This window comes from Thamnophis elegans, chromosome 6 (genome assembly GCF_009769535.1).
Source record: "Thamnophis elegans isolate rThaEle1 chromosome 6, rThaEle1.pri, whole genome shotgun sequence".
In the NCBI taxonomy this organism is placed as follows: domain Eukaryota; kingdom Metazoa; phylum Chordata; class Lepidosauria; order Squamata; family Colubridae; genus Thamnophis; species Thamnophis elegans.
The window spans coordinates 59,103,129-59,123,921 of NC_045546.1; the positions used below are offsets into that span (position 1 = coordinate 59,103,129).

Sequence of the window (20,793 nt, forward strand, 5' to 3'; positions counted from 1 at the left end):
ATATAGCATATTCAAATCTTTGACACATTTTGAAAATAATTTCTATATTTCAATTTATTTTGAACCTTTTCAAAGTCCATAGTGTTTGTCAAATACTTTAAAACAATGAAATTCTAAGTAAATGAGCTGCTTCTCCCCTTTCTCTTTCTCTTTCTCCTCCTGCCTCCTCCCCCACAGCCCACACACATTCTGGATTAAAAAAAAAAAAGACAATCCCAACCACTCTCCTATTAAAATAAGAAATCCTGTATCAGGCAATTATCTCATTTACTTTCACCTTTTTCCTTTCTCAGTCTAGCTAAAACAAAGCCTCAAGTCCCAACCAAATTCATTTATCCCTTTAAGTAAATTTATAAAGCTGCAACTCACTTTCAATGGCTTTGGGTGACTTACAAAGATAAAAACCCATATAAAAAATAGCAGCAACAACCCCCTGCGTCCCTAGTAACAACAGTTAATCAAATAAGCAATTTGATTGGCTCCATCCCATGTTCGGTTCCCCAGACCTATTAGCAAAACCAGATCTCACTTGTTAAAAGTGAGGACCAATCTTATCTCTGCAGGGATGATAACAGAATAACAGAGCTGGAAGAGACCTTGTAGTCATCTAGTCCAATCCCCCACCCAAGCAGGAGACCCTATACCATTTCTGACAGATGACAGTCCAGCCTCTTCTTGAAAGCTTCCAGTGATGAAGTTCCCACAATCTCCAAAGACAAGCTGTGCTATTGATTGATTGTTCTCACTGTCAGAAAATGTCTCCCTATTTCTAGGTTGAATCTCTCCTTGATCAGTTTCCATCCATTATTCCTTATCTGGCCTTCAGGTGCTTTGGAAAATAGCTTGACCCCCTCCTCTCTATGGCAGCCCCTCAAGTACTGGAACACTGCTTGCAGACGTTATTACCCAAACGAGGTAACATCATCACTGCTAGGTAGAAGTGGGGTTTGCTCTCAGTTTATAACCTAGTGGCTTGCCCTATCAGTGTTGGTGGGAGTGGCCTTAGAGATTCTTTGGTTGGGCTGTTTATTGTTAATTTGTTTGGCAGTTTCTTGATTGAGGTATTGTTTATTGGATTGTTGGTTTGATGTTTTTCTTGGAATTAATCTATGCTCATCTGGTGGAGAGGTGCTCTTTTTGTTCCCCTTTTGGCTAGCTGATTGCCTCTTCTGCATAGCGTTTTTGTGTGTGTGCATACTATGACTAATTTGTCAGAGTGCCAAGGTTCTAGAAACACTCTAACAAATTAGCCATCAATAGATACATAGACATAAACAATATCTATAGACTATGCAAAAGTGACAATCAACTAGCCAAAAAGGGAACAACCAAGCTCAGAGAGTACCAAGGATCCCCCATATTACAGCTTTCTGTATATATTTATTAACGCTTTCATTAATACAATATTTATACTGGTATAGAATGAAAGCTACAACTACTGTACTGATAGTCAAGTGATGGTGAAATGTCAGAAGCCAATTACATTACAAAATCTCTCAATAAAAGCAACTTGAAAAGTATCTTGAGTAATGTGAAATGCAGAGAAACAATAATGGGGCCAATTGCATCAAGCATGTTCTTTTTTAATTTATGTTATTCAATTACCTTATATATCTTGTGGTTCAGTGTTTTCACAATGATGTCATCACTTGACTGGTCAATATGGACTACAGGACTCTTGAGTTTAACTTTATCTCTGAGTAGTTCCATTATCTTTTCTGTAATTTGTCCAGAACCTCCAATAAATTTTCTCTCCTAGGAACAACAAATAAGGAGACAGTGTTGAAGCATATAACTGGTATAATGTAGCTGAGAGTGGGATATCCATTAAATAAGATTTTCAAATAATCATTTTAAGGGACTGGACCGAAAAATATAATTCTATAGCCCAGGGGTGTCAAATTCAATTTCATCAGCGCTGTGATTGATCTCAGGGTGGGTGTGGCCAACTTGCTGGGTGTAGCCAACTGGGTGGGCGTAGCCAGCTTGACGCCACTCCCCAAACTGCTGGCGTGTTTCCTCTTCACACTGGGTAGACTGGGCCAAAGCCACACTGGCCCAATGTTTCCTCTTCGCACTGAGTAGATTGGGCCAAAGCGACGTGGGCTGACCCCCTAAATTTTCCAGGATGAACCCACGGACTGGATCCGATCACATCATGGGCCGAATCTGGCCCACGGGCTTTGTGTTTGATACCACTGCTCTAGCCTATACTAGAGGAATTACAACAAAGAAGTTCCAGCAGGCTGTCAGCACTTACATTATATTTTAGCTTTGCTTTTATTTGGATATGATTGTTTTGGATATTTTTGATATCACCTAGAGGTGATGGACTTGAGATTAGAGTGGAGTAGAGAGAAGTATGGTTTGCAAGTAAATAAATATGGAATGGGATATGGTATGAAAAGATATCTGTTTAAACCTAAAAGGGTGATGAGCTATTAATTTGTTTATACTTGTGATGAAGATTGGAGATCCTTTTGTATATTTCTATATTATATGGGATTATTTCTCTTTCTTTTTTTTCTCCCCCCTGTATTTTTTATTCTTTCTTTCCATTCTATTTTCTATCTCCACATTAGTTTTCATTAGTTTTTATTGCTATAATTAAAATTGCTAATAAAAATTATTTGGTATGGGATTTTTGACTATATGGACATTGGTTGTAACCATGGAAACAAAACAATATAATTACGATATGGTCAGAGCCATATTGTACTGAATAGATGAGAATAAGAGTTGTTATAATATTAATCTAATTTCAGGAGAAATATAAGAATACTGCCAATAAATAATACTTTCATTAATTATTCCATATTGAGATGTCTGCAGGGGGAAGCCAATGAAACTTAAGATAGTAGTCTTTTTTGGCCTTCCACAATGGGCACCCATTTCCACAACTGAAAAGCTACTCTAACTTTTGGGAAAATATTCTTTGCTATACTTTAGAACTCTCTCTATTACAGAAATGCAGAATCACATTCATTCATTTTGAACTCTCAAAAGGAAGGACAAATGAATCATTTGTTTTACCTGCCCTCCGTTGGTTATAGTAAAAATCCTGGTAGTTCCCCCACAAAGCTTCACATACCACAGGAACCAGAGAGCAGAGACTTCATGTGTCTCTGAAGTGACATTGATGTTGACAAAGCTTGCAGCGAAGTCCCTGGCAGCTCTGTATATAATCCAAAGGCAGGCACAACATATTAATTCTATCTTGTTAAGAAATGAAACAAAATGGAAAACCAATTTAACAGTGCATTTCCTTAGTTTGACAAGGCAAGACTGTTACATAAAGGACAGTTTTCCTAACACACTACTTGTGCACTGTGTAATGGGTGTTTCACATTATACTGCTGTTACTATATCCCGAGATTCACATATAGTATTGCTAAATGTAGAAGGATTCACAATTCAATGCTTGGGGACATTTAAATTGTGGCAGCACATCATGCTGGAGTAGGTGGTATCCCAAACCCATTCTCCTGTGAACAACTGGTTTGTGTAGTAGAAAGAACCTAGAAACAATGGATTCTGCACATACTGTATATTTAATAGCTGCAGTATGCAATACTCTTTGCTTTGGGGAACATTCTGTTTTCTATTATTGCCAAATAATCATTCTTCTTTTTTCCAAATGAAGCCTTATTAAGCTTATCATGAATATTATTAATAGGTGAAAACAATTATTGGCTTTTTCTTTAATGGGTAAAAGAATGCCAGTAAGAAATCTGCTATCTTCCTTCCTGAGAGTGCCTCTATCGGAAGTGTGATATTTATTCTAGCACCACTCCCTTCTTGATCTTAATGGCTTTTTGAACATGACATGCTGTTCAAAAGTCAAGTACAGCTTACATCTCTACTGAAAGTTCAATAACTTGATTTAGATCAATCCTCCAAATTTGATTATGATTTAATTATGATTATAATTTTCTATTTCCATTCTATTTTGCTCCATGTTTAAATCAGGTTGTAAACTGAGAAAGTGATAGCAACTAAGGGTTCCCGACTTTCTAATAAAATGTGTGAATACATTCAGATATTATGGGAAATACAGCTTTTTATTTCTAAGTCCTCAAGACTACAGATCTGGAGAAGCCTGGAGAAGGACCACACAGTGGCTATGCTCAAATGTACAGAACACCAGCAAAACTTAATTACAATATTACATAATATTGTTGTTTCTGGTCAAAGCTTTGGCATCAGTGACAACAGTCTGAAACTCAGTAGCTAGATAGATATACCGTGTGCACAATTATTAGGCAACTGAGTATTTTGACCATATCATCTTTTGTATTCATATTTTCCACCTCCAGGCTGTATAAACTTAAATGCTTAGTGGATATAAGCAGATCAGGTAATGTGTATTTGTGTAATGAGGGAGGGTATGGTCTAAGGAGATCAACACCCTATATCAAGGTGTGCATAATTATTAGCAACTTCTTTTCCTCTGGCAAAATGGGCTAAAAAAGAGATTTAACTGACTCTGAAAAGTCAAAAATTGTAAAAAGTCTTTCAGAGGGATGCAGCACTTCTGAAATTGCTAACATGTTGGGGTGTGATCACAGAACCATCAAACATTTTGTTGCAAATAGTTTTGTTGCAAGAAACGTGTTGAGGAAAAAAGATGTACATTAACTGCCAAAGATTTGAGAAGAATCAAATGTGAAGCTACCAGAAATCCATTATCCTCCAGTGCTGTCATATGCCAGAACTGCAACCTACCTGGAGTGCCCAGAAGTACAAGGTGTTCAGTGCTCAGACACATGGCCAAGGTAAGGAAGGATGAAATCTGACCACCATTCAACAAGACACATAAGTTGAAATGGCAAGACTGGGCTAAGAAATATCTGAAGGTAGATTTTTCAAAGGTTTTATGAACTGATGAGCGTGACTCTTGGCGGACCAGATGGATGGGCCCATGGCTGGATCGGTATGCATGCATTGAAGTACTCCACTGTGTGGCTAGCCACTAAAAGCCTTAAAGATGAAAGAATAATGACATGGCCCCTTCCTTACCTGACCTAAACCCTATTGAGAACTTGTGGACCCTTCTTAAACATGAGATTTATGGTGAAGGAAATCCTCTCTGAACAATGTCTGGGAGGCTGAAACCCAGAAGCTAGATAGATATATAGAAAATCCAATCTATTTTATTGAATAAAGCTATATTATAAATTAATAAGGGTTGTTTCCTTAATCAGGAGTTTTCTTTCTTTCTTCAATGGAAGACCAATACAGCTACAATGTTATCATCATTTAAGTCTGTATATGCCCTAGCATTCTAACATGTGATTGGATATACGATTGTACTACAATTAGTTATCTCCCACAAGAAAAAAAGAGAATATAGAAAAAACAATGAAGCATGTAGTATATGTGACATGTAGAAAGCTAGAAAATGGGCATATAGTAATAAGATTATAACTGAAGGTGGATCACTTACTTTGTCCAACAATGTTTGTCAATGAACTGTTTCATTGAAATTTTGTCCAACTCTTTAGCATGTGGTGCATCCCATGGTGCTTCAGCAGGAATCTAAAAACAAACCAAGTGTTGTAAATAGGCACAGTTTATTTGCTGATTTTCTTTTCATGAATCAATAACCTCAATCCATTGTCCTTACAATATGGTCATAAAAAGAAGCAAGCCCTATCGTGTTACAAAGTTAAATTGCTTATCTCTGCTTGTTTTAAAATGGAGAGAGAGAGAATATTGCATATGAAATGAATGAAATTGTAACAAATTGTAAGCTAATCCATCCTTGTAAACAATTTGTCCATGAATTACAAGTGATATCAGGACTTCAACCCACTAATTGCGGCCATATAATTCTCTGTCCAATATTGAATAAAATGTTTTTAGCAAAAAGAAAGCATGGAAAAATCTATTTTCATTGTCCATTAATATCCCTGCAATAGGTACGTACTGCAATAAGATTTGTACATTCAAAAATATTAAACCTAATCTCAAAGCCATATATGCAATTACTTCTTCTAGAACATAATAACTTTAAGACATTGCAAAACCTATATTTATTGAAGCATATTTTCATTGCAACTGTAGTGATTTTCTAATTCCTTTTTCTGTACAAATATAATTGATCCCATGCATCTGAAATATAATGCTTTATTGATTGTGCTGTAATCTAAGATGTATTGAATATGTTTGATAGTGATACTAAAACAGTTTCCATAGTTTAGACAAAACAGCGATATCTTTTTAAAAATTCCACTCAGTTTTTAAAGTATGTATATCAGACTGAATTAATAATGAGTTATTTGGAAAGACACTTTTTTGTCTTGGAAGATTTAGTGACCATGTGCTCTGAAGCTAAAAATCCATTTAGTTAGTTAAATTTATATCCAGCCAAGGATCTTGCTGTGATCAATACAAATAATTAATATGTCAATGAAGGTAAATGTTTTGGAATATATTACAAGGCTACAGACGCAAGCAAACTGCATCTATATTTAATACAAAGTATATTTTAGTGTTGATTACAAAAATCACCTATAACCCATCCCTGCACCGTGCCCCCTGCGCATGCTCATATAACCTCCCGCTGCCCCATACATGTGTGCACAGCTTTCTTGGAACCTGGGGAGGGTGAAAACAGCCTCCCTCGCCACCTGGAGGCCCCCTTTTCCAACTTTCAATGGACTTGGTAGGTCCATTTTTTGCCCTCCCCAGGGTCCTGAGACTTTCTAGGAGCCTGGGAAAGGGGAAAAACAGCCCAACATGGAAACAGAAAGTTCGTGAACGGACTTCCGGGTTGCCTGCTGGGCCGTTTTTCTTCCTCCAGAGGGCGAAAAACAGCTCAACACCCAAACCAGAAGTCCATTCCTAAACTTCTGGTTTGTATGTTGGGCAGTTGTTTTGCCCTCTAGAGGCTTCAGGAAGCTTCCTTGAAGCCTCTGGAGGCCAAAAATCAGCTGAAAATCAAGGCAAAAAATCAGCTGGCCAGCGCACATATGTGCGCTGGAGTTGATAGGGCAACATCTTGAGTGCCCTCAGAAATGGTTCTACATGTAACCTGTGGCACACTTGCCATAGGTTCGCTATCATGGCCCTATACCATTTCTGACAAGTGGCAGTCCAGTCTTTTCCTGAAAGCTTCCAGTGATAAAGAACCAACAATTTCTGAACTCAAGCTGTTCCATTAGTTGATTGTTCTCACTGTCAGGAAATTTCTCCTTATTTCTAGGTTGAATCTCTCGATCAATTTTCATCCATTATTCCTTGTCTGGACTTCAGGTGCTTTCGGAAATAGCTTGACCCCCTCCTCTCTGTGGCAGCCCCTCAGCCCCTTTGTACTGGAACACTGGTATCATGTCACCCCTGGTCCTTCTTTTAACTAAACTAGCCATGCCCACTTTTTGCAACCGTTCTTCATATGTTTTAGCCTTTGTTGCTCTCCTCTGCACTCTTTCTAGAGCAGAGGTGTCAAACTCGATTTCATTGACCTTGGAAAGCCGGGGGGCATGGTGGGGTGGTCATGGCCATGGTGAGCAAGGTTGTGGGTGGGCATGACATGGTGGGTGTGACATGGGACTTGTGTCATGGACACCTCTGGTGGCCAAGTACTAATGCAGGATTTCCCTGAGATCCTCCCTCACTCTCATAATCTCCTTCCTTCCTTCCTTCCTTCCTTCCTTCCTTCCTTCCTTCCTTCCTTCCTTCCCTCCCTTCTTTTTCCTTCCCTCTTCATTCTCCTTTGTTCTTCCTTTCCTTTTCCTTATTTTTCCTTCCTTGCTCTCTTCCCATCTTCCCATTTTTTCTTTCTCTTTCCTCTTTCCCGTTCTCCTTCCTGTCCCTTCTTTTGCTCAAATGCAAAAGGGGAAACATTTCTCCTTTTGTTTTGTTTTTAGTTTTTTTGATTGTCCTCTGCCAGTGAAAAGAGAGCACCCCCTCTCCACTCCCAATGCTCTATTTTTACTGGCAGAGGGCTTCAGGAGGCCATCAGAGCTGAAAATGGGCCATGGGAGTCCATGCATGCCCCCCAGCTCCATTTTCACTGGCAGAGGCACCATGGGCTGATCCTTTGCTGTTTCCAGACCGGCCCTATGGGCCAGATCTAGCCTGCAGGCCTTGAGTTTGACACCTCTTTTCTAGAGTCTCAACATCTCTTTTATAGTGTAGTGACCAAAACCGCAACTGGATGCAGTATTCTAGGTGTGGTCTTACTAAGGCATTATAGAGTGGTATTAGTATCTCACATGATCCTGATTCAATCCTATTGTTAATGCAATTTAGGATTGCATTGGGTTTTTGGGGGGGGGACTGCCCTGCACACTGCTAGCTCATATTTAATTGATTGACCACTAAGACTCTACAATCCCCCTCACAGTTACTGCTATTAAGCCTGATTTCACCTAATCTGTGTGTGTATTTTTCGTTTTTCTTGCCTAAGTGTAAGATTTTAGTTTTCTCTGTGTTGAATTTCATTTTATTAGATAGCATCCAGGTTCAAGTCTACCAAGATCCACTTGGATCTTGAGCCCATCATCTAGGGTGTTGGCTGTTCCTGCCAGCTCAGTACCATCTGCAAATTTGATGAGTTCCCCTTCTACTTCCTCATCTAAGTCATTTATGAAGATATTGAAGAGTACTGGACCTAAGACGGAACCATGTGGATCTCCACTGCTTATTTCCCTCCATGTAGACATAGTACCATTAATGGGTACCATACTCGTTGAGTATGGTTTGTCAACCAGTTACAAATCCATCTGTTGGTAAAGCTATCTATCCCATTTTTTCTAGCTTACCAAGAAGTAGGTTGTGGTCCACTTTGTTGAATACCTTGTTGAAATCTAAGTAAACTATGTCTACAGCATTTTGCTGGTATACTAATTTAGTCACTTTATCAAAGAATGAAATAAAATTGGTTTGGTATGATCTGTTTTTAACAAACCAGTGCTGACTTCTATTTAATACTTTATATCCTCTCCAATGATTGTAAATTCAAACATTATCTCCATTCTTGTTAATTATCCCAGTTCCAGGGTGAGCATTCTAAAGGCGAGGTGAGTGGTTAAGAGCCAAACAAAACTGGAAGACGTGAAACTGATTAGTCTTGTCAGTTTTGAGCTGGCTATTGCAGTGCCACAGAGATGAGCTTTTCAAAGGGTCAGGGGATGGGGAAAAGGGAAGCATAATCAGGGTCATATAATTTCCTACTTAGTAACCAATTTGCTTAGTGATGGAGTTGCTGGTCCCAACTGTGGTTACAAAATGATGACCATTTGTATGGAGGTGCTATATCTTACAGAAAAGGAAGGACTAATGTAAGTCTCTGATACATTTTCCTCTATAAAACTGTAATAAAAACATTGTAATATGTCTGTTAAACTTTCACTATAAAATTGGAGATTTTAATATTTGCATTAAAGTTAGGTAAAATATTTCTGCTTCTTGAATACTTTTTGTCAGTGATATAAAAATTTTCCTTGTAAGCTTTCATGTAACAATGCATTTTTTAATTTATTGTCTCAGTCAGTTGCATACATATTCATTATTCCCAGCATACCTCTTTTCCCAGTTTATCCATTGTTCTCCAGAAATTGATGTAATCTAGATATATGAAAGGGTTCCACGTGGAAGGAAAGGTATCATACATTGAATAGGAATTCCCCTAAAACAGAAAAAAATAACAAAATATAACCAAATTGTTGATTCTTTCTTCTCATATTAGTCTTAATTTTCCATACACAATAACTAATTTGTAGTTATAATAATTGCAGTCAAATTTCTATTAGAAATATATTCAGCAGCATTGTATATGCAAATCTAGAAATGAATCTAACACATAGATACTAAAAAAAAATGAAATGTAGATCATTACCTTTCTTTTCCAGATTGAGAAATGCAAGCTAAAGTTCAAAGTAAAATTTCAACATCAATTTCACATTTTCTTTTACTGCTGTCCTAAATTTGCCCTAAATGCTACATTTTGGCGCCCCGAACAGGACCCATATTTTGTCCAGGGAAGGACAGACGCGTTGTCAGCCTAAGGATTTCTCAACCTATCAAGGTTTCTGTAAGTATGGGATCTTTGCTTTCTCAGGAACAAAGGAAGCATGTTAATGAGTTGGGTTATCTTCTTAAGAAGTCTGAGTTATCTGTTTCACAAAAGGCTCTTTTTTGGCTGGTCTGTGAAATTGCTTTAAATTGTCCTTTCTATCCTGCAAAAGGCTCTCTGAAGTTGTCAGACTGGGAAAAAGTTGGCAAGGTTTTGCATTCTGAGCCGAGGAAAGATATAGATATTTTGCTTGCTTGGCATTTGTGTCATTATGCTATAGAAATGTTTGGTCAGAAAGAGGATTCTGTTTCTTTTTTATCATCCCCTCCTTTTCAACATTCTTCTACTGTGATCTTTCCTCCGTTGTCTGAAAAAGAAATTTCATCTTTTGATCTTAAGTCTAAGGCTGAAATAACACCTTCTTCTGCTTCTGACATTGTATTAAAGCCTCCTCCTCCCCCTCCTCCTATCCCCCCTCTTCTTTCTCTTCCTCCTATTCCCCATCCTTCTGCTAATATTCTTCCAAAGTCTTTTTTTCAGAAAATGGTAGAAAGTTGTAAATCGGATGTTACTATTTCTGGAGAAGAGTTAGCTGAATTGTTGTGTATGCGTACGATTCAATATCAATGGGGGCCACAACCAGGTCAACAAATTCCTGAATGGGAAGGTTTGCCATTTCAGATTTTAAGGGAATTAAAGAAGACTATTTCTGATTATGGAATTACTAGAAATTGTACTAGAGGTCTTTTGGAAGGAATTAAGAATGGCTATACCATGATTCCGCAAGATTGGAAACAATTGTATAGAATGATTTTGACTTCTATGCAATGTGTTGTTTGGGAAAGTGAATATTTGTGTTATTCTCATGCAGCTGCTTGGAATTGTTACAAGTGTGGAAAATCAGGTCATTGTCAGAAAGATTGTCGGTCAACGCCATCTAGTGGTGGTTGACTATGTTAGCCTGTTCTTTCTTATTAAACAGGATGTGTTTGTTTTAATTTTCCTTTACAGTTACAGGATAAAGAAAAAAGAGGTAACATGGTTTTGCTTATTGTCTTTTCTCTCTATTAAAAGGTTCCAAAAATCCTGGAGATTTAGTCTCGCTTACTGTTTTGCAAAAGAAATGTCTCCAGGACATTCTAAATAAATTTAAATTGAGATATGTTGATAGAATTGTCTCTATAACTAAGAAATTATGGTTAGCAATTCTTCCTACTTCACCTTTACCTACTGGTTGTCTTTATTCTATTTTGAATGAAAAAGTGATTCATATTCATGAATGGTTGAATTTGTCTGGCTTCTCCTCCTAGAAATATTTTTCCTTATCAACAGGCTTTAGAAGAATTGATAATGAAAGCACGACGATCTTTGCAATTAATAGGTCATGACCTGGATGGAATAGCTTTCACTCGTACTAAACTTGAACATGAACATTTGATGACCGTTTCTGATTCATATCAAATTGTTTTTTCACACTACCTTGATGATATTCAATATTCTTTACCTAAAGATCCTAGAATAGTTATTACAAATACATTGAATCTTTCATTTTCTTCTATTTTGACTCGTTCTCCTCTTCTTGAAGCTCTAACAATATTCACATATGGATCACCCACTCGTGGAGTTGTGGTTTGGACGGATGGTCAATAATGGTTTTCTAAATTCACTTCTGTTCAGACATCGGTCCAACGTTCTGAGTTGGCAGCTGTTATTTTGGTTCTGAGATTATTTTCTGATCAGCTTATTAACTTGATTGTTGATACCAAATATGTTTTTCTTGCAATGCAATCTCTTCCTTATGCTTATTGTGCTGTTTCTCTTGACGCTAATCTTTTGTCTTTATTTTTATCTTTAAAACATGTTTTGGAAGAACGTGTCTTTCCTTTATATGTTGAGCACATTAGGAGCCATTCTCCTTTTCAAAATCCTTTAACGGAAGGAAATAGACGAGCTGATGAGACTCTCAAAGAAGTCACAACTCTTTTTTCAGATCCTATTGCTAGTCATTCATATTTTCATCAAAATGCTAAATCTTTGGCTAAACAATTTTCTGTTCCTATGTCTCAGGCTCGTGACATTGTTCGAGGATGTGCTTTTTGTCAACAATTTGCTGTTCCTTTTCCTATGGGAGTAAATCCTTGAGGAACAAAAGCTAATCAAATTTGGCAAATGGATGTTACACAATTTGCTACCTTTAAACCATACATTTATTTACATGCATCCATTGATACATATTATCACTTTTTATGGGTCACTGTTGCTAGACATGAGCGCACTTTTGATGCAATGTCTCATTGTCTTTCTGCTTTTTCCGTAATGGGCCGACCAATTCAATTAAAAACTGAAAATGGTCCTGCATATACTAGCAAGGACTTTAATTCTTTTTGTCAACAATGGAACATTCAATTGATACATGGAATTCCTTACAATTCTCATGGGCAAGCTATAATTGAGCAAGCTCATCGTACATTCAAAGCTACATTAACTAAATTAGTAAAAACTGAATCTGGTCCCTTCAATTTGAGAAAGATTCAAAATTAGATTTCTATTGCTCTTTATGCATGGAATTACTTAACTTTTCTAGATTTCTTTTCAGACATTCCAGTCAAGTTTCATTTTCATTCTCGTGTCAATTCTGGTTGCTCAATAAACCTCTGTTGGTTCAGCTATCCGTGGATTGGATTATTTTTCCATCTTCAGCCTCGGGACCCTAAATGCTACAGGCAGGAAACCCTATACCATTTTAGACAAATGGTTATCCAACATCTTCTTAAAAACTTCCAGTGTTGGAGCATTCACAACTTCTGGAGGCAAGTTGCTCCATTGATTAATTGTTCTAACTGTCAGGAAATTTCTCCTCAGTTCTAAGTTGCTTCTCTCCTTGAGTAGTTTCCACAAATTGCTTCTTGTTCTACCCTCAGGTGCTTTGGAGAATAGTTTGACTCCCTCTCCCTCTCATTACAGATAGTGCAGTTCATCACCTCCACCCTACAATTACTAGGGAATTGGATGGCAGAGACATCCTACACTTCCTATTGAGTAGAAAAGAGCAAAGGAGTAGACAGATATACAAATGACTTAAGACAGAATTGCTGAAAAGCAAAACAGAGTTCTTTTTGAGGATTAGAAAGTTGCATATGACAAGGCGCTTTTCTGATGTATACTTTGTAAATTTTGTAAAACTTAAGCAGTATTTTTCTTTCTATTTTTCTCTTTATACTTTCTAGTTAAACTCTCTTTATCTCCATCTCTTTTTCCTCTATTCTTCTTCTTTTCTTTTCTCTTTCCTTTTTGGATCCTTCCTTCCTTCCTTCCTTCCTTCCTTCCTTCCTTCCTTCCTTCCTTCCTTCCTTCCTGATTGTTTGAAACAAAGGCTGTGCTGGAAGCGGCTTCTCTCATGTTTAAAATCCTTTAAATTATGGTCTATACCACACTGGAAAATAATATGGCAAGCCATTCCAGCATCCTTATGACATAAAGGTCCACCCAGCAGAGAAATGTATATATTAACCAGGAAAACCAACAAATATTACATAAACTATGACAAAAGTCAATTTCCCTTTGCTATATGTTTTCAGATTTTTTATAATGTTAAAAAACTGAATGTCTAACATTTTATAGATTCTCATTCAATTCATGTTGTTCATATATGAACACTTTTCTTCTGAGTCAAGTGCAACTGCATGCAAGATAATATAATATAATTTTGTAATATATAAAAGTATTACAAAAATAAATAAGGGCCTATTTATTCTGAGGAGATAAAGATTATTGGTAGAATCTTCATACAGGCTTTTATCCAAAGAAGCTTGGTCACTGTAAGACAGGAGTGTCAAACTGAATTTCTTCAAGGGCCGAATCAGAATTGCAGTTCTCTGCGGGATGGCCGTGGGGGAGAGTGGGAGACAGGACAGACACCTTCTTCAGCATCCTGCAGGCCAAAATGTCCTGCAGCACCTTGCTGGCCAAAATAGGGCATGGGGGCCGCATGAGCCCCCCGTGCCCCATTTTTGGCCTGGACGGCCTCCTGCAGCACCCTACTGGCCAAAATGGGGCAGAGGGTACAGCAGGTCCAGGCCAAAAAGGTGTGTGTGTGGCCTCATGTGGCCCCCACGCCCCATTTTGGCTGCCAGAAGCAACGAGGGTTGGTCCTTTGCTATTTCCAGGCCATCCCCATGGGCCAGATTTAAGCACCCCGGATTGGGCTCATGGGCCTTGAGTTTGACATCCCTAATTTAAGATATTCATCCAGCTAAAATAAGCTGCAACCAATACAATTATCGCAAACAAGTCTGCTGATTATATTTTAGATCATAATCAATTTAAACAATGGTGTTATCTATCATGTTGCAGTTAATTAGGTCTACTGTATCTGGCCTGCAGAAATCTGGAAGAATTTTCTGTATCTCTCCAATGCCATCAAGTGGTCTTCTGGAATTTTAAAGCTTGGATACAAGAGCTGCAATTTAACCACCCTTTCTTTTTCTACTCACAAATAAATCTATGAGTCCCAATCCATAGTGGGACGATGTATACAGGATGTCTTAAACTCTAGTTATGGTTGCTGTTGGAGACATTAATCATGCAACAGAAATCCAGAACCACAACTATTAAAATATAAAGGTTTATAAGAAATGGTATATATTTTAACATTGTTTCTTTTGTTAAAACATCAGTGCAACCCTTTCACATGGTTTATTATTATTCTACATCACACAAAGCTAAATACAGCATGCACTTGGAATAAATAAAGTCCAGTCTAGAACCCAGTGATGGGTTTCAAAATTCAGAACCTACTCTATAGGTATGGCCTGTTTTGTGGGAGTGGTTTGGTGGTCATGTGACTGCATGGGAGTGGCTTGGTGATCATGTAACCAGGTGGGAGTGGCTTAGCTGTCATGTGGGAGCTGTCATGTGCGTGGGAGTGGCTTGGCAGATATGTGACCGGGTGGGAGTAGCTTGGCAGTTATGTGACTGGCTGGCAGTGGCCAAGTCCATGTCACTGAATTATTTGCCCCAAAGAATGACCTACAAAAAGAAGATAGAAAAAAGGAAATTTATTATTTTGTGCACTTACTACTTAAATAAGAATAAAATAAGTACACAAAACAATAAAACAGCTACTTACAGAGGAAATATGACTGTCCTTGCCAGTCTTCAACATTACTGACCACGTTACACACACACTTCCAGCCCCTCTGCCTCTTCTCTCTTCCTGGATTCACTCGAAGCTTTAAAAACTCACAGCCTGTGCACAGCACACACTCTTCCAGCCCCTCTGCCTCTTTCCTCTTCCTGGATTCACTCAGACATTTTTAAAACTCACAGTCTGTGTACACGTACACATTTCCAGTCCCTCTGCCTCTTCCCTCTTCCTGGATTCACTCAGACATTTTTAAAACTCACAGTCTGTGCACACATACACATTTCCAGCCCCTCTGCCTCTTCCCTCTTCCTGGATTCACTCAGACATTTTTAAAACTCACAGCCTGTGCACTTGCACACACGTCCAGCCCCTCTGCCTCTTCCCTCTTCCTGGATTCACTCAGATGTTTTTAAAAGAGTGCAAGAGTGTGTGCGTGTGCACAGGCTGTGAGTTTTAAAAAACGTCTTGTGTGTGCAGTTATGTACTGAATGTTTCCAGAACTAATCAGAGCAAATGAGATTCTCACCTTTGTATGTAGGAGGGTAGCCTCACGTACATTCACTTTGTAAGTTTCTATGCCAAGTTCTTTAGCCAGTCGCAGAATCCGATTCTGTGTAGGTCCCACATAGGATCCACCAACATCAACATACTTCACTTGCTGGTTCTGCCAACCAAGAAAAATCATCAGAAATAATAGTAGATGTTCCAATCACAGGAACAAAAATCCTCATGTTCATTATAAAAAAAATTACATTGGAGTCTTCCAGGTATGGCCTATGTTCTATATTATTAAATTAACTTAAACACACACATACCCCTCAGTTCTGCTATGCCACTCACTGTGGTGGGCCTGTTCCTTGGAAGGAGTAGTGAAGACCATTCAGAATGTATTCCAAGAGTATATGTTCCCAGAGGATCACCCAGGGCATGAAGGACACTCCGGCTGCCCACTCAAAGTAAGTAGGGACCTATATAGGGCAGCAGTTTTGGGGTTTTTTAGGGTATGGCATGTGTTAGCCAAGGATCACTGAAGTGGCTGGCTGCCTATGTGAAAGGAATTTTGGGGGGCGGTGTTATCTTACCTGCGGGATGCCAGTAGGGCAGCAGTGATATAGGAAGATGCCATGGGCAGACAATTACATTAGTGACAATGACATCAATTCATACTGTATGGGATAAGATAATGGTAAAACACTCCCATATTTTTACCAAGCAAATCACATAGATGGAAAATATAAAATTCTTGACAATATAGTGCCAGATAATGGGCACCTCAGCTCAGATGGTACTCAGTATGCTACTGTGAAATTGCTGAGGATCTTTCAGAGTACTAACGGTGTTTATGGCATGACTAGATTAAAGCCCTTGGGACATTGAGTCGCTCAGGTTGCAATACAGAACTACCTTCCAGGGAGTCCTTGCTTACTTGTGGTAAATTAAGTCACCAAGTGCTGGCTGCACCAACTTAACAACTGCAGTTCCAACAGTTCCAGTTAGCATGGTTAGGAGATTAGCATCTCTCTCCAAAATGTTGCCGACTAAAAATTATAAAACTTAATGATTGGTATTTTTACATTTGTTTAAAAAATTACTTACTCTAATGGTGAAAGTCCTTCCCCCAACTCTGTCACAAGCTTCTAAAACCACCACAGTAAGTCCAGATTCAAACAACAATTTAGCTGCTGACATGCCTAAAACAAAGATAAATTCATTTTAATTATTTGTTTTACTGTCAAGATTATTAGCAAATAAGCAGCACTTTCAAATTTAATATATCACTAAAATCCAATCTATGGTAAACTGAATACAGAACAGTGTTTTCCTTATACATTTCAATTTTTTAATCTTTTCAACAGAAGTATTTTTACTCTGTTTTTAAAGATAGGTAATCTTTGTATAGTGACAATTGGAACTGGCAAATTAATTGTTAAGCAAAATAGTTGGTAAGTGAAAGATTACAATTTTACAATTTTACTTCAGCTTTCCTATGCTTTACAGATTTGCAAAGTTCATAAATGCAAGGACTGTTCACAAACTTATTTTTCATTTGGGTAGTAACTGAATGGTTACTAAATGAATCAGTCGACTACCTGTGTGGTGCATTAAATCTGCACACTGTGAACATTTTATTAATATATGCATTTATTTAATCAATTTATTTACTAGGCAATTTTCAAGCATTAAAATAGCAATAACATATTATATTTTAACAAGAAAATTTGATAACCAATATCAAATTGTATGTATGTATGTATGTATGTATGTATGTATGTATGTATACGTACACACACACACTGGTCTTGTATTGATTGTGTAAGATTGAGATTGTCTTGGCAACGTTTCGGCGAGGTCTCACTCACCATCTTCAGGCTGGTATTTTGGGCTTAAAGCGTGGTCGGAGCTGCCGTCTTTCTATAAATCTTGGTAGGGGTGTGTGAGACCTTGCCGAAACGTTGCCAAGACAATCTCAATTTTACACAGGAAAAGACCCAAATACAACAAGACCAGCATACTACACCCATGAAAATCTACGAAAACAAATTATACATACATACATACATACATACATACATACATACATACATACAATTTGTTTTTGTAGATTTCTCTCTCTCTCTCTCTCTCTCTCTCTCTCACACACACACACACATATACATATATACATACATACATACATACATACATACATACATACATACATATATATTATACACACATACACACAGAGAGAAATACACAGGTCCCTCTGAATCTACAGTCAGTCCCCAAAGAAAAAGCCAAATTCTAAATAAGTATTAGGGAAAAATCAATAGTTTAATGAATCACACAGAAATTATCAATGGAAATCAAATTTAGCAACCCATGGAGGTCTGGATTTGGAGTTACACTCAAAATTAAAGTGGACAAAAACAGTACAGGCTGATCCAACTTTGATGTAATGTCCTTAAAACAAGTTAAAATTAGGCTCAGTAGTGTTTGTGGCCTCCACGTGCCTGTATTACCTCCCTACAATGCCTGGGCATGCTCCTGATGAGGTGGTGGATGGTCTCCTCCCAGACCTGGACTAAAGCATCCCCCAACTCCTGGACAGTCTGTGGTGCAACATGGCGTCAGTGGATGGAACGAGACATGATGCCCCAGATGTGCTCAATTGGATTCAGGTCTGGGGAACGGGCGGGCCAGTCCATAGCATCAATGCCTTTATCTTGCAGGAACTGCTGACACACTCCAGCCACATGAGGTCTAGCATTGTCTTGCATTAGCAATATAGCAATAGCAATAGCAGTAGACTTATATACCGCTTCATAGGGCTTTCAGCCCTCTCTAAGCGGTTTACAGAGAGTCAGCATATTGCCCCCAACAATCTGGGTCCTCATTTTACCCACCTCGGAAGGATGGAAGGCTGAGTCAACCCTGAGCCGGTGAGATTTGAACCGCTGAACTGCTGATCTAGCAGTAGCCTGCAGTGCTGCATTTAACCACTGCGCCACCTCGGCTCTAGGAGGAACCCAGGGCCAACTGCACCAGCATATGGTCTCACAAGGGTTCTGAGGATCTCATCTCGGTACCTAATGCCAGTCAGGCTACCTCTGGCGAGCACATGGAGGGCTGTGCGGCCCCCTAAAGAAATGCCACCCTACACCATTACTGACCCACTGCCAAACCGGTCATGCTGGAGGATATTGCAGGCAGCAGAACGTTCTCCACGGTGTCTCCAGACCCTGTCACGTCTCTCACACGTGCTCAGTGTGAAGCTGCTTTCATCTGTGAAGAACACAGAGCACCAGTGGTGAATTTGCCAATCTTGGTGTTCTCTGGCAAATGCCAAACGTCCTTGCACAAAGGCGGAGGTAGCGGTCTTGATGCTGGGGCATTGTCCTCCTATGGCCTCCTCCACATCTCCTGATGTACTGGCCTGTCTCCTAGTAGCTCCTCCATGCTCTGGACACTACGCTGACAGACACAGCAAACCTTCTTGCCACAGCTCGCATTGATGTGCCATCCTGGATGAACTGCACTACCTGAGCCACTTGTGTGGGTTGTAGACTCCGTGTCAGCCTCTGCTTCGCTGCTGCTTTTTGGCTGCCATTGAAACAGGGAGGGGCGGGCATGGTATTTGGGAGGGGAATCATTATGTACTGGAGGATTGTTATTAGGAGCTGTCCTGACCATCTATCTGCGCATGTGGAAGAAGGGAGTTTTCCGCCAAGGCCAACTGTCCAGCATTCCAGCCTGATGATGTTTTTTGAAGACATCTCCCATCTGACGGTTGGGTGAATTATTATTGGACTATGAAATGGGGTGCCAAGGGGAGGGGATTGAATTATACATGATATCTATTGCTTTCGTGCCTTTTTACTCAGACTCAGCTTTGCTTTGCTACTCATCGTCTGTAATTAGTAAAAGTACACTTAATTCTAAAGCATGGAGTTGAGTGGTTTCTTTCTTGATTATTAAACGAAGGAGCACCTGACAATAAGCTGAGTCTTACCTCGCACCCAACCCGGAGCGAACACCTTCTGAGGGGGGTGCCCTCTAAAAAGAAAAAAAATGTCTTTACATGGCAGTGACCAGGAAGAAGATTTGGGAGCAACGGCAGCTCCATCATTAACGTAAATGCTGGCCAAACTGAAAGTGGAGGAACCTACTGTTCGATCCAGGTGGACTTGGGGAGTGGGACAGAAAGAGGAACCCGATGAACCACTAACTGGAGTCACGAGGAGGAGGCCCAGGAAACCAGCTGCTGACTGGCGTGGTTCTAAGGAGGAAGACTACAAGATGTCCCAATCCATGAAACTCCTCGAAGAGGCGTGGGGCGAACACCGGGCTCGAGAGAGTGGTGTGGAAAGAGGACCGGATGAGGAACTAGAGAGAAGGTACCCGTTGCATAGCTTAAGGGAGACTGGGGGGGGGGGGCGAAGGGGAATGTGCACAAGAAGACCCAGCACCGACCTCTCCCCGTGCAGCTAGAGACATTCTGAGAGCGGGGGGGAGGGGCAGGCGACGTTGGATGGCTAAGGTCCCACCCTTAAGCGTAAAATATGATGGAGAACCCAGTGGATTGGGGTTGTTTATAATTCAGGTTTGGAAATATATGCAAATATATGGGCCTGACCTGGATTCTGATGAAGCTAAAGTAAGAATAGTGTTAATGGCTCTAGAGAAGAAAGCAGCTGAATGGATGGTCGGAATACATAATAGTGACTTCCCTCTCCTGAGGAATTTTGATGGTTTTATGGCAGCCATGAGAAGATGCTTTGATGACCCTCTCACCAAGCGCCGGGCTAGAATTAAATTTACGACCCTCAGACAGGGGAAAAAGACTGTGCCTGAATATGTACAGGAATTCCAAGAATTGTCAGCTTATATGAGAGGATGGTCTGAAGAGGCCTTATTAGATCATTTTGCGGATGGCTTGAATAAAGACATTTACCAGCAATGTGTAAACAGGAGACTTCCCCGCCGCTTAGAACCTTGGTACGAGGCTGCTGCAGATGTTGAGGTTGATTTGACTAGACTCTGTTACAAGGAAGAGGGAGAAGCTGAGAATTCCCCCCACACACCAAATCTCCCCTCCCAAAGGTGCAAAAAGGGGGAAGGGGAGGATTCACAGGCAAGCCCAAGC

The 20,793-nt window shown here is 39.5% G+C and overlaps 1 protein-coding gene across 4 annotated transcripts in view; it reads right to left on the reverse strand.

The window, feature by feature from the left end:
- LOC116510561 (amine oxidase [flavin-containing] A-like) overlaps window positions 1–20,793 on the reverse strand; it is a 55,709-nt gene that overhangs the window by 13,243 nt on the left and 21,673 nt on the right. For 2 of the 4 annotated variants that reach the window (XM_032220160.1, XM_032220163.1), the window contains exons 2-7: window positions 16,764–16,858; window positions 15,694–15,831; window positions 9,530–9,634; window positions 5,447–5,538; window positions 3,034–3,175; window positions 1,606–1,755 (exon numbers count right to left, since the gene is read on the reverse strand). In XM_032220160.1, coding sequence (XP_032076051.1) covers window positions 1,606–1,755; window positions 3,034–3,175; window positions 5,447–5,538; window positions 9,530–9,634; window positions 15,694–15,831; window positions 16,764–16,858 — 722 coding nt within the window. Of the gene's footprint in view, window positions 1–1,605; window positions 1,756–3,033; window positions 3,176–5,446; window positions 5,539–9,529; window positions 9,635–15,693; window positions 15,832–16,763; window positions 16,859–18,820; window positions 18,933–20,793 lie in introns of those variants that run through there. The other 2 variants (XM_032220161.1, XM_032220162.1) reach the window with 2 other exon arrangements.